The 12699-nt window shown below is 43.5% G+C and overlaps 1 protein-coding gene across 1 annotated transcript in view; it reads left to right on the top strand.

The window, feature by feature from the left end:
* Nucleotides 1–2829: 2829 nt before the first annotated feature.
* Nucleotides 2830–12699, top strand: part of KIDINS220 (kinase D interacting substrate 220) — an 80738-nt gene continuing 70868 nt past the window's right edge. The window contains exons 1-2 of the mRNA XM_084262507.1: nt 2830–2920; nt 9923–10070. Coding sequence (XP_084118633.1) covers nt 9963–10070 — 108 coding nt within the window. The 5' untranslated portion in view covers nt 2830–2920; nt 9923–9962. The remainder of the gene's footprint in view (nt 2921–9922; nt 10071–12699) is intronic.

Below are 12699 nucleotides of genomic sequence, written 5' to 3'. Positions count from 1 at the left end.
TCTTTAACATCTTTACTAATAGTCTGGATGGTGGGGCACAGTGTACCCTCACCAAGTATAGCGATGACACTAAGCTGGGAGGAGTGGCTGATGTGCTAGATGATCAGGAGGCTATCCAGAGGGACTTCAGTGGACTGGAGAAACAGGAGGACGGGAGCCTCATGAAGCTCAACATAGAGAACTGCAAAGTGCTGCACCTGGTGGGGGAAACCCATGTGTCAGTATGTGCTGGTGGCCACCCAGCTGAAAAGCAGCTTGCCTGAGAAGGATTTGGAGGTTCTGGTTATCACCAACTTGAACATGAGCCAACAATGTGCAAAGAAGGGAGCTCCAGAGGTCCCTTTCAACCTTGGCCATTCTGTGAAATTCTGTAGGAGATGGAAAAGCTGGAAAGGGAAAAGAAAATTGCTTGGGAAAACTTTTCTGTTTGGTAGAGCTGCTGTACTGAAGCAGCTTGCAAACATCAACATTTATTACCTTTTTTAAAAGCACCATTCAAGCATTTCTACACTTTCCAGACTCTGGAAAATTTCTACTAAGTGTCACTTAAACTGTATTAATGATATGACAGAAGTTTTTGGGGACAACTATTAAGAGATTATTCATATGCCTTACCAATGAAACACATTATTCAGCGAGAAGTGAAATGCTTTGTGTGAAATCCTAACTTTACCAGATCCTAGTGTTGACCCTTCAGTTGGGTTCATGTTTCATTGTCTGAATTAATCACTTGTGGAAAAATTGTTTTTCCTAATCTAAGAGTAGGATACAATTAGAAGAGCATAAGGCCATGTCCTGCCTTTCCCTAGCTGAGATCAGATGGCACAAGGATGTTGGGGGCCAGATGGATCTGTAGCAGAAGGGGAAGAAAGCGAAGAACCATGCAGAAAACTGCCTTCCCTGCCTTCATGCTCCCAGTGTGTGTACAGTTCCCTCGTACACAGCAGGGAAAGAGCCACTGTCTCTGCCTCATAAATTTGTAGGGGTGGGGTGAGAAAAACTGATGGACGGAGAGCTGTGATACTGGACTAAGGATTTGGGTATAAACTCTGAAAAACAGTAATATTTTAAGATAATTTGAAATCCCCATAATCTTGGACTGGAGTTTCTCCTACATACCGAAAACTGTATGGATGCAGCAAACATCAGGACCACTCACCTTTGAGTAGCAGTCCGTATAGACTCAGACAGCACAGAGTGAGTGCTTTTCAGCTCGGCAGTAGCTGCAGAGATTACTTCGTCCTCCATCTGTTCACACTGCAGTTCTACTGTGTAAGGAAGAATGTGCTTTATGCTTGTAGTTTCTCCCAGTCTTTCAGCTGAGTCCGTGTTTTGGTGCAGGATGGAAGTGCATTTAGTTTTTGATTTTCATAGCATACTTTTTTGCCTTAAATTATGCCTTTTGTGCATGTAAGGAAGTTTGTTTTATCTGGATGGGAAGGATTTCTCAAGTTAGTAAGAGAAGGCATGCAGCACCCTTTCTGGTTAAACGTGTTTGAGATATACAGGAAGCACTGTCACATATTTCTTTAAGAAGCTAACAGTGATGGCTAGTTAAAAGGGATGGAAGATCTCAGTGTTGTAAAGATTTTTAAATCAATACTTTGACCCTTGAGAATTGGTGACTTTGAAATAAGCAGGAGTGTGGGGGTGATATGCCTTTCCCTTGCTGGTTTGTTGTCATTCTTTGTTGCCATCCTGGGTTTCCTGATCTCTCAGGAAGATGTTATTACTGTAGTCATTAAGGAGCATCTCTCATCAAGTTGCCCAAGTGAATTCAATAAAGAAGATGTGGACTGTCACTGGATGCATTATCCCAGGAAGTGCAGACTGAAGAATTGCCCTTAGTGTGGTTGTAAACTCTGTGGCAGGGCCTGGGAAGCTGGCAGCCAGGGGTGGGCGGGCCAGCCCCCCTGGCCCATGGTCAGAAATCACACAGAGATTAATTGTAGGGGTTGGAAGGGACCTCTAGAGATCATCGAGTCCAACCCCGCTGCCAAAGCAGTTTCTTTAGGACATATCACACAGGTAGGTGTCCAGACGGGTCCTGAATATCTACGGAGACTCCAAACCCCGAGGCCATTGCCCCTTGTCCTGTCCCCGCAGACCACTGCAAAGAGGCTGGCCGTTTCCCTCTGTCTCCCACACATCAGATATTTATAAACATTAATCAAATCCTCTCTCAGTCACCTTTTCTCAAGGCAAAGAATACCCTTCCAGCTGCTCGGGGAGGGGTGGGGGTGTGTTTGAGGGGAGCTGGTTACCACACTCATACAGTCACTTCAGGATCACCGAGTCCAACCACAAGCACGGCCTGGGGCTGCGGTGAGAGGTTTTAAATTACCTTTCCCCATGTTTACTAGCGGCAGCTTGTGCCGGCAGGCTCGGAACTACGCCGCTGCTGCCTTTCCTATCGGGGGGCAATCGTTAACTTCTGTCTCCCTCCAGAAAGTACCCCGGGGCCAGTGCTGAGGCGATCTCCGTACTCCCGACACTGTCTCGGGGCTGCCCGGGCCCGGCTCAGCTCTCCCCGAGCCTCGTCAGTCAGTCAGCGCCTGTTCCTGCCGGGGTGCAGGGAGGCGGTGGAGCGCCGTGACTCACTGCCGCCGGGGCTCCCGGGCAGGGCTTTTTGGGTCCCCGTTATTAGCTGCTTACACCCGCCTGTTAACGGGCCCGGCGTGCTGCCCGCCCCGCCCGGGGCCGCGCGCTGACAGGCGCCGTGCCGTCGCCGCCCTCCCTCGCGGCGGTGGGCGGTGCTCCAGCACACGTGACCGGCCCGCTGAGGGGTGAGGGCAGAGGGAGGCAAGATGGCCGCCGCTGCGGGGGGAAGGTGAGGAGCGCTCGGGGCCGCTGCCTCGCTGTCTGTCTCTGGCTGGTCCCGGGGAGCTGCCCGCAGGGGCCGAGTCCCTCCGGCTGTGAGGTGAGTGGCGATTGGAAGGCAGGGCCGGCGCGGGCCGGCGGGGAAGAGCGCGGGGGAGGGGGCTCTCACGACTGCCAAACAAAGGGTACCGCGGGGCCTTTCCTCACCGCCGCGCCCGGCGTCCCCCCGCAGTGACGGGGCCTTACGGGTCGCGCTGGGACGGGGGGATTGACTGTCACGCAGGGCGCATGGGCCCGGTGCCCTCCGGCTCGGGACCAGGTTGGGGAGCCGGGAGCTGCGGCAGAGCCTGGGCCACTCCGCCCTGGCCAGCCCCTGGGGCTCCGGCAACGCCGTGCTGCCGACGGGCGGGCAGGGCAGGGCAGGGCTCGGCTCTCTTTTATGGGCAGCGCGGGCGTCTTGCAGGAGAGAAAACGGCCCGTGGGGTGCCGCGGGGCCGGCCGGGTGTCGCTGTCAGGTCCGCTCCCCGCGGTGCGGGTGACGCTCCTGCCGTTTACGTCCCCGTTGTTTACTCGGAAGGGTAAACACGAGCTCGGCCCCTCAGGAGATATTTGGCATCTAATTTCTGAGGTGAAGAACCACAGAGCGGTTGAGGTCCAGCAGCACCTCCGCGGGTCCCAGCCCCCGGCTCGAGCCGGGTCACCTAGAGCTGGGTGTCCCAGGCCGTGTCCAGACAGTGCTTGTTATCTCTGGCTAGGAACGGAGACTCCGCAGCCTTGCGGGGCAGCCTCTGCCGGAACCGGGTCACACTCACATCAACAGGGTGTTTACTGGCGTTCGGACCACACCTCCCGTGTTTCAGGTTGTGCCCGTTGCCCCTGGGCCTGTCACTGGGCTCTACTGAAGAAGCTGTTTGAGTAGCAAAAACCCCTCATGGACTGGGCTTTACCACCTCTCATATACGTGTAAAAATTCCTCGGGGGAAAGCGCTTTCCCATCTGTAACTTCTGATGAAGGATTGATGCTGGAGTAATACTGTAATACACTTTTAGCAGGAAAAGCATTCCCATCGTGGGAGTGATTGTCTGATCCCAGCGCTTCTCAAATAACAAGAAGTGGAAGGATTAAAAGGAGGATTTTGTCAGGTCAAAATGCATAAGAAAATTCACCTGTTTGTTGAATAGGCGCTTGTTCTTTGTTCTGCAATGCTGGTTATTTAAAGTCTGTCAGTTATAAAGAAATTAAAATCTACTCGAAATCCCATGCAGCCACAGCTTCTGAAAGATGGCAGCATTAATTTTTAAATCTTTTTAACATAATCATCACAACTCACTTTTTCCATACTCCAGAAATTAGATTTTTGCCACAAACCTTGTGGCTGTGATTAGCTAACCCTTGATCTTATGATCCAGAGAAATACATGCCTTTGTGGGATAGCATAAGATGAAGTTGTAGGCTTTCTTTTGTACAGGCTCTGACAGATTTTGTGTTGGTTGGTATAACTTTTTGACAACTATTAATACTTATTTCTCTTCACTTTCTTTTATTTGAAATATTGAAACCTGAAATGGTGTTTTGTTCAGTTTTCTTCTGGAATTGAGATGTGTTTAGCAGTATGTTATTGTTCATTAACCATAGGTAAGTTCAGTCTTAAAGGTAGAGTAATTCTCTGATAAGGTTTAAATCCTCTTATCAGGTACTTACCAAAACCTTTTGTTTAACTGATCATTTTAACAGAGATGGAATGTGGGCATATCTGATGCCAGTGGTGACTTTTTATTGAAATACGTGTTTTCATTTTTCCAGTGTTTTGGGTGTAACCTCCAGTCTCGATTGTTTTAGTAAAGAAAACCCAATCAATCCCTTCACTGCAGTATTTGCAGGTGGTGGTTGCCTTGAGTGGCTAAGGTAGACATGTCATTATTTTCTACATCCAGTTTTCTGTATTTCCTACAGTGCACTCTTAATAATGGTTACAACCATAGGGACCTCCTCTTCTGCAAACTTTTTTTTGGGTTTATTTGTTACAGGCTTCAAACTAAGGTTGTCTTTGTCTCTATCTTTAGTTACCTTTTTCAGTCTTTTAATCTTTTTATAGTTATACAATTTTTTCTTTAACATAAGGTAACCCCTGATGTGTTTCTCATCTGGGTGACAGGAGTGTGGGGAAGCTGAAGAGGGAAGTGTTTGGTTCGGTGGACAACTGGCATCCAGCCAAGGTTAAACCATCACACGAAGAGAAGTAGAATAAATGTTCCCAGATAAATAAGGAAAAGCTGAAAATCAGCATGAGGTCGTTAGTCATGATGGAACTTGAGGCATTGAAGATGATGCATAGCTTACTTATGGAAACACAGATTTATTATTTCTCTCCAATTCTGAATACCAGAAAGTAATATTTCAGACACTCATTTAAAGTATTTTGAAAAATTGTTCTTTAAACGGAATCCTGGTTGACTTAGTCCCCATAGAAAGGACAATTAAAAATATTTACATCTTTATGTGATCCTTGACTTGTGAACTCTTAATGTTTATGAAGTATGTTTATTTAGCAAGCAATTACAGTATGGTGTCATAAAGGATGGGTAATGCTTGTACTAGCAAGATTACAGCACGAATGAAGGTGATGTTCCAACTTGTTTTTCTCTTTTTTATGCCCTTGTAAAGCATAATGTGTGAGAATATGAAACCGACTTAGGTTAGTCATTTATAATAAATTTTATATGCACAGTTCTTCTGTAAACCAGGTTTTTAAATTTATATTCTTATTTGGAAGAATGACATTTCTAGTTCTTAAGGGCAAAATACTGCGTGTGTATCTGATTTGTACGTGCCTAGGTTTCAGCAGCGCTGTAATTATTTCCTTTTACAGTGAACTGAAAGATCTGCCACAGTGCTGTGTGTTGGGAAGGTAGCTTTTGTAGAAAGAGAGGCAACGATTTCTTTTGTAGGAAGAAGACAACAGGTTTTTTCATCATATGTAAGTAATTTTATGTAAGTCACTGCCATTTTTGCCCACTGAATGAGAACAAAGCAAGAAAAGAAGTCTTCATAACACTGGTGTTTGCTGGCCAGTTTTGATGTTTATTTGTAAATGCAGCTGACAATAAAAGAAAAATATAGGGGAAAGCTGTGAAACTGATGATGATATTTGGAAAATGTAGTGTGTATGAATACTTTATTATGTAGTTAGACACTGAGAGTATGTCAAATCCCTGCAGGTTTGAGTTCTCGGGACCTCTGCAGTCAGTATTGGTGCAACTAAGAGAACCTGAATTTTTGTGAATCAGCAAATTTTTGCAGTCTTTGCAAAACAGTGATAACGTGTGCTTCAGCTCAGGATGCCAGCACCGTACAGACAGGGGTTAATTCCTCTGCAAACATCACCTTTACCTGAGCATTTGTGCTCTTGACACACTTTGTCATAGTTCTTGGTGTGGCATTAGTCTTCGAGAATGCCAGGATTTGCTACCTGAGGGCACTGTGAGATTTCCAAGCTTGGAAGCTTGGATTGTGAATGAAAAATCCAAATGGACCCCTGGTTTTAGTTTAAAGTTTTGCTGCAGACTGTGAAAATACTTCTGCTGTGTAACAGAAGAAATAAAATACTGTTAATTTAATGTGTAAGGACTGCATGTCCTGATATGTATTGGATGTTCTTGAGTGGTACTATTTTTTCCTTCATGAGTTATGAAATTGGGCACAGGATAACCTTTATTTTGTTGGGGGTTTTTTGTTGCTTGTTTTGAGAAGTGTATGAATATATTTTTCAGGAGTTTTTTCAATTGAGGGGCTAGAATTGGGTTACTTAGCATTGGGTTACTTAGCTAGCTAGAGACTGAACCTCAGGGTCTTGGTTCAAAGCACTTAACAATAGAGGTCTTCAGCATTGAAAGGAATCACCATGTAGTGTCCAGCACCCCTATGGACTTTTGAGTCTGTAATCTTCATAGTGTAATAACATAAATCTTATTTAATAAACAGGTGCACTGCAACTGTGCTCTATTTATATTGAGTTGCCAGCATGAGCAAAAACACCGTGAATGAACTTCAGCCTGCTTTCAGGCATGTTTGTTGTTCTTGGAGAGGGGGAGGAGAAAGCCAAAACTTCTCAAAACCTTAACATCGTTCTTTTTTACATATATTTGTTGGTGAGGGGGCAAGATATGGGGGAAGGTGTATTTTTTCTTTATTTTGCTGGGTTTATTGAAGGATGAGAAGAATACTAGCACATAGATTAAGGTGGTGAACTCAGGTTGCATTTTAAGTGGAAATTTCTGTTAGTGACTCCCTAAACAGTGCTTCCCTAAGGCCCTCCCATGATTTTAATCTTTTGGATGCTCTAAGAAGCTTGTCTGAAAAGTGGCAAATGAAAGCACGAGGGTATAAAATTCATAATTACTGTATTTTATTTTGTACTTTTATAAAATAGACTATTATTAATTCTAAGGAGCAGATGGAGATTGTGTGACAATGAAGCATAGGTGACACAGTGTTTCACCCCTGCAAAGCTTTTATTATTTTTAAAAAGTAACATTAACACGGAGTTGCAAGTGCAGCTCTAGATGGAATCTTTAGCATCGGGTATTTTGCTGTTAGTCAAAGGTTTAAGTTGCCTCTAAGGATCAGGTCTACATTGAGGCAGAAGCTGCACTGTCTCGATAACTGGGAGCTCGAGTAATGATTTCTGAAGCGGGATGTTTATCTGCAGAGCAGCAGGGCTGCCTTTGCGAAATACGGCAGTGGGGAACATCAAGGGAGGAATCGTACTTTGAGGAGGAAGCAGTGCTGAATATTTTTCCTTTTCACACCAGCTAAGAATTAATTGGTGAAATTTTTATAGCAGTTGCAGGGTATAATTCACTTGGTGAGGCATTGTAGATGTGTTGCTGATGGTTTTTAATACAGTTTTCAATTTGTTACGGATAATAGCGTGGGGCTGTAAAGGTACAGCTGCAGGAGAGAAGCTGGGACACTGCTTGGAGAAGTCAGAAAATGTCAGTAGTGGCAGTGGAGCTGACAGCAAGCCAGCTTTCATTAACTTCTGTTGGCTTATGTACAAGCCGATGGGAGGAATTCTAGTACCCACATGTGAACATCTCATGTCAGTTTGGGTGCCTGTGGATATTCAAGACACCTGCATGGGGCTGAAAGACACGGGTGCAGGCTGTAAGGGAGGTGTGCTGTTCTGGCAGCTGGATGCCAGGCAAGATTCTGAATTTTTTTGGTATTTTTGTATCTGAAATAGCAGTAGGAGCCTACATGTGGGCACTTGAGTGGCTATAGTCACTGCTTCTTTTCAGCCTTTAATTTTTTATGTGGTTTAGGGGTGGGTTTTTTTTGAACTTGCAACCTCTGAATTAGCTCTTCTTCCTACTGAAAAAAATAGACAGTGGCATGACACCACTGTTGTACTGCTCACCCCCTTTGTATGATGGTACTTTAACTGTTTGGTAAACGTGATAAACCTTTTGTGTTCTTTGTAACTGTCTTGTGGGAGAGGCTGGTCCCATGTGCAGTCCATGGTAAAACTGTCGCTGGGCTTCATATGTCCAATCTTTTTTTTTAACAGATTTTAGGTTTGGATTTTAAATCATATCCGAATGATATGATTGGATTTTACTATTTATGCATATGGTATGTGGACCTTGGAGTATGAAGAGTTCAGATGCTTAAATCCGCTTTGGATTTTGTCCTTTACGTTGCAACATGGATATTAAGCCCAAGTTTAACAGTGGGAGTCACAGTGCCTCCTTCTCCTCTCTTCTCCCCCTTGTGTTCTTCTGTTCACATACCTAAAATACATGTAGCTTGTGGTTTCCTTTGCCATTAGATGTTCATGTGTGCCTGAAGTTCTTCTAATGTACCCAGGCTGTCTAATATATCCTGACAACAGCATGTTTGTCCATATATACTTAACTTGCTAAAGGGGAAAGAGTAGTGTGATAGTGCTACAGTCTGTGCAAGCAATTTTAAAGCAGAGCTAGATTGTTAGTATTGATTTAGAGATTTAAATCAAACCTCTCTGTGCTAAGCATACTGATGTTCCTGACAGCTTCCTTTTGTCTCTTTTTGACTATTGTTCCATTTCACTTGGGAGTGTAGAAAAATTCACTGGCTACTTTTATGTGAGAATAAATGTTAGAGCCTGGGAAAGCCACTGGACTCTGGTCTCTGCCTGGTAGAGAATAGCCTATGCAGTAGGATTTAGCTGACGCTAAACTGCAGCTTCTCCTCTGCCGTTACACTGCTGCCATGCAAGAAAATCTGGGAAGAGAGCAGTCCTGTCATCTGCTGGTGAGGGGAAGAGCAGTGGGGGTGGGTGCCATCCGTTGTTTAGCCCCACAACTTTTTCTGCTCCCAGCAAAGCTTACTTAAGATGCAATGAACAATTCAGCATCTGGAGCCATGCACATATACAGTTGCTGCTATGATACTGTTGTTTTTCAGAACTTGCTAGCCCACAGCTTCTTAGAAAGTCATAATAATGCTTGCATGTTAGAGGTTAAAACATGTAATCAGACAACAGAAGCTATGTTAAATTTGACTAGTGGGTTAACAATGTGTCATCACAGTCATGTCTGGATAAGTTTGGTGATGGCTGATTTATTAAATGGTGTTTGTCAAAGTTCCATATGGCTGCAATTTAGATATTATGACTGTATTTTGTAGTGCTAAATAGTCTCAGTGTTCTGATTATGTGCATAGAGGAGAAGGGGTTTATGTTGTAAATAACGAGTATACATAAAGTGTGTGTATATATATGTAACCTGTACAGGTATTCCCATAATGTTATGTATGCAGACAAAGTATGCAAATGAAAGACTATTATGCATTCCATTTAAAAGAAATATTTAGACAATGCCTAAAAATTAGAATAATATCAGTAGTATTCTAAGAACTAGAAAAATTAAATAATTGACTTTTCATGGAAATGTAGTGTATTTCAGTGCACGTCACCACAGCGTTTTGTTGAGGAGAAGGCAGGTATTAGTACCCAGACAATAATTTATTGCCACGTAAGAGTCATGCTTTCTAATGTTAAAGTTAATTCTTACAGTTTTTACTTAAGGTTTGGTTTTGGTTTTTTTTTTTCTGAAACAGATAAGCTTTCTCAAAGAAACATTTTAAATACTGCGTGAAGATGGCAAGTCTGGTGAGTCAGAGTCTTTTGACCTACGTAGAAGAAGGAAATGTTCCTGCTCTGAAAGCCCTTCTTGAGAAATGCAGGGATGTAGATGAGAGAAATGAGGTAAGACTACTTTTAGAAAGGTCAGTTTCATATTGCAGCTTATTAGTTACAGAAGTAATAATCAGTGAGATCACACTGGTTATTTCACATATGGATTTCTGGTTTGTTTTACTTACTGATTGTTTACCTTTGCACAGACTAAACACAGTATTCAGTGTTTTTCATGTTTACCTTTGCACAGACTAAACACAGTATTCAGTGTTTTTCATTGTATTTGTTTTCCAGGTCTTCTTCTAAGTTGGCAAATGGGGCTTCATTCTTACTTTGTGGGTGGAGGTTATATCTGTGTTTCTGCAGCTAGGAATTGTTTCTTAGTTCACAGATCCAACTGGGTGTGCGTTCTCATCCTGTCTGTTTTGGGGTGAAACTTGGGATGGTAACTCTTTCCCAATGTCCTAGTTTCCAGGCAAGAGAAACTTTGTTGTAGGATCCAAATTAGCGCATATTTTGTTACTTACTCTGAGCAGATGTTCATCAGAGTGAACAGATATGTATCCACAAGGTCAGTCTGGATGTAGTCAGGAGGATTAAACGACTGTACTAGGATTACACAGAAGTCTTGATACACAGTAGGGACTTGAATCGTGGATCGTTCTGGGATAGTCATTAGCTGCTGCTTTGTCATTTGGTTTAGTCTGATTTGAGCATATCACCACGAGCAATTTAAGCGTATGTGCTGTGACTTCATGGTACTGCACTAAAGCTTCCTGGGAGTTCCTTGAGAGGTTTGATTCATGCAAATGTTCGTTGGTGGTGATTACATCTTTTTGCAAAATGTTTAAAATTCAGTTAATCTTGATGCACTGTTACATTTATGTGTATTTTGCGAATAAGTTTACATAACTAATCTATTTCACCTTTTATAGTAGATGCTTCTGGTTTGTAAGCATCTGGGCTCCTCTTTCATCTGGATGTAGAGCTTGTATCATTTTCTGTTTTATTTCTGATTTCGTGAACAGTGTTGTAGAATTGGAAACACGTTGACTAATGTAGCATGTTCAGAGAAAAAAAATCAGTGCATAAGGGACCTCTGGAGTTGATTGGATTCAATCTCCTCCTAACTGCAGGGCTAGCTTTATGGTTGCTCAGAGACTTACCCGAGCAAAGTTTGAAAGTCTTTGAGGATGGAGAACCTGCAGCCTTTCTAGGCAATGCCTCAGTGCTTAAATGAAGGCATGGTTAAAAACAGTTTTCTTGCATTTTGAAATATCCTTTCCTGCTGACTCTTGTCTTTTTGTTGTGAATTTCTGAGAAGAATATGCCATTCTCTTTGAAGACTTACCTTGCTTTTAGGTAGTTTAGGGCTGATGTTGATTCCCTTTGCCCCCCTTTACTATTCTGTTTTCCACACTGAATAGGTTCTGCTTCCATGTCCTACGCTCTAGTCTCATACCCATCTAAGTGGGCCCATTGCTGGGCTCTGCATTTTGTCCACCTCTCTGTTGTTGGGACTCTATTGTGAGCCCAAAATGGGGCACTGTATCTGGATTCAGCATCACCAGTCATTGAGCAGAGGGGCTAGTTGTGCTTTTGCTAATACAGCCCAGTATTTGTTTTGCCTTTGATGCAGGGGTGCACTGCTAACTCAGCCCTCTTGTCCATCAGGTCCCCATGCCTGTTTCTGCTGCATGGCTCCCCAGGCAGGCAGTCCCTAGCCTGTACTGTTGCATGGGGTCGGTCCATTCCAGTCTCTGTGTTTGCTTTTGTTGAACCACAGGAAGGTTGTCAGCTCTTTTCTTCAGCCTGTTGAACCTTCTCTGTATGGCATCCCTGTCCTCTGGAGCATCAGCTGTTCTCCCTAGCTTGGGGCAGTCTGTAAACCTGCCGAGAGCACTTTCTGTGTCGTGGTTCTGGGTGTTGATGGTGTTAGTCCCAAATCAAACCTTCTCAGCTGAGCACCAGTTACTGTGAGAGCTGACCAGGACCCATTGAATCTGACAGTCTGTTTTTTTTACTTACCTCGTAGTGTGTGCAAGACTTGACTTTCCAATTCGTACACTTTTTTTTGTTTTGGGGGGCGTTGGGTTCTTTTAATTGGGGAGGGTGTGGTTTTGGGTTTTTTAATAACTCTTGTAAACTGCACATTCTGTTGCATTATTTGTTTAAACCTGCATAAGATGGAAAGAATGTTTTTGAGATACATCACTCAAACCAAAAAAATCATACAAATGTGAAAACAATGTATAGAATTTAGCCTTACTGTTGGTATTAATCTGGTTTCTATTGTCAGCATCTTTATTTCATGCTGTGTATGTGCATATACCAAGGTATTTGAGATGGGAGAACTTACTTCTCAGAACGTGCACGTGAACCTGGCATGCTATGTGTTTGAGAAGAGGAATAGTCTGTTCCCTCTGCTAGTAATTCCTCTCAACAACATGGCAAAAATCAGGCAGATAATCTGCATTGACTTTATCAACAGTGCCAATGCCTTCTTCATCTTTTCTAAATTATTCTTGTCATCTTCATGGGACTAAGTGCACTCTGGGTTTTGGTAACTGCCTTTTTTGCAGAGATCATTTCCCTGACACTTGATTTTTTTTCAGTCTTCTGAGATGCTGCATTGGAGAAGGTAATTTCTGAAGACCTGTATGGTTTGCATTGGTTTTAAATGCATGGAAGGGCAGGG

The sequence above is a fragment of the Gallinula chloropus genome (genome assembly GCF_964237585.1).
Source record: "Gallinula chloropus genome assembly, chromosome: 3".
In the NCBI taxonomy this organism is placed as follows: Eukaryota; Metazoa; Chordata; class Aves; order Gruiformes; family Rallidae; genus Gallinula; species Gallinula chloropus.
This window is presented reverse-complemented; position numbering and strand designations above follow the sequence as displayed.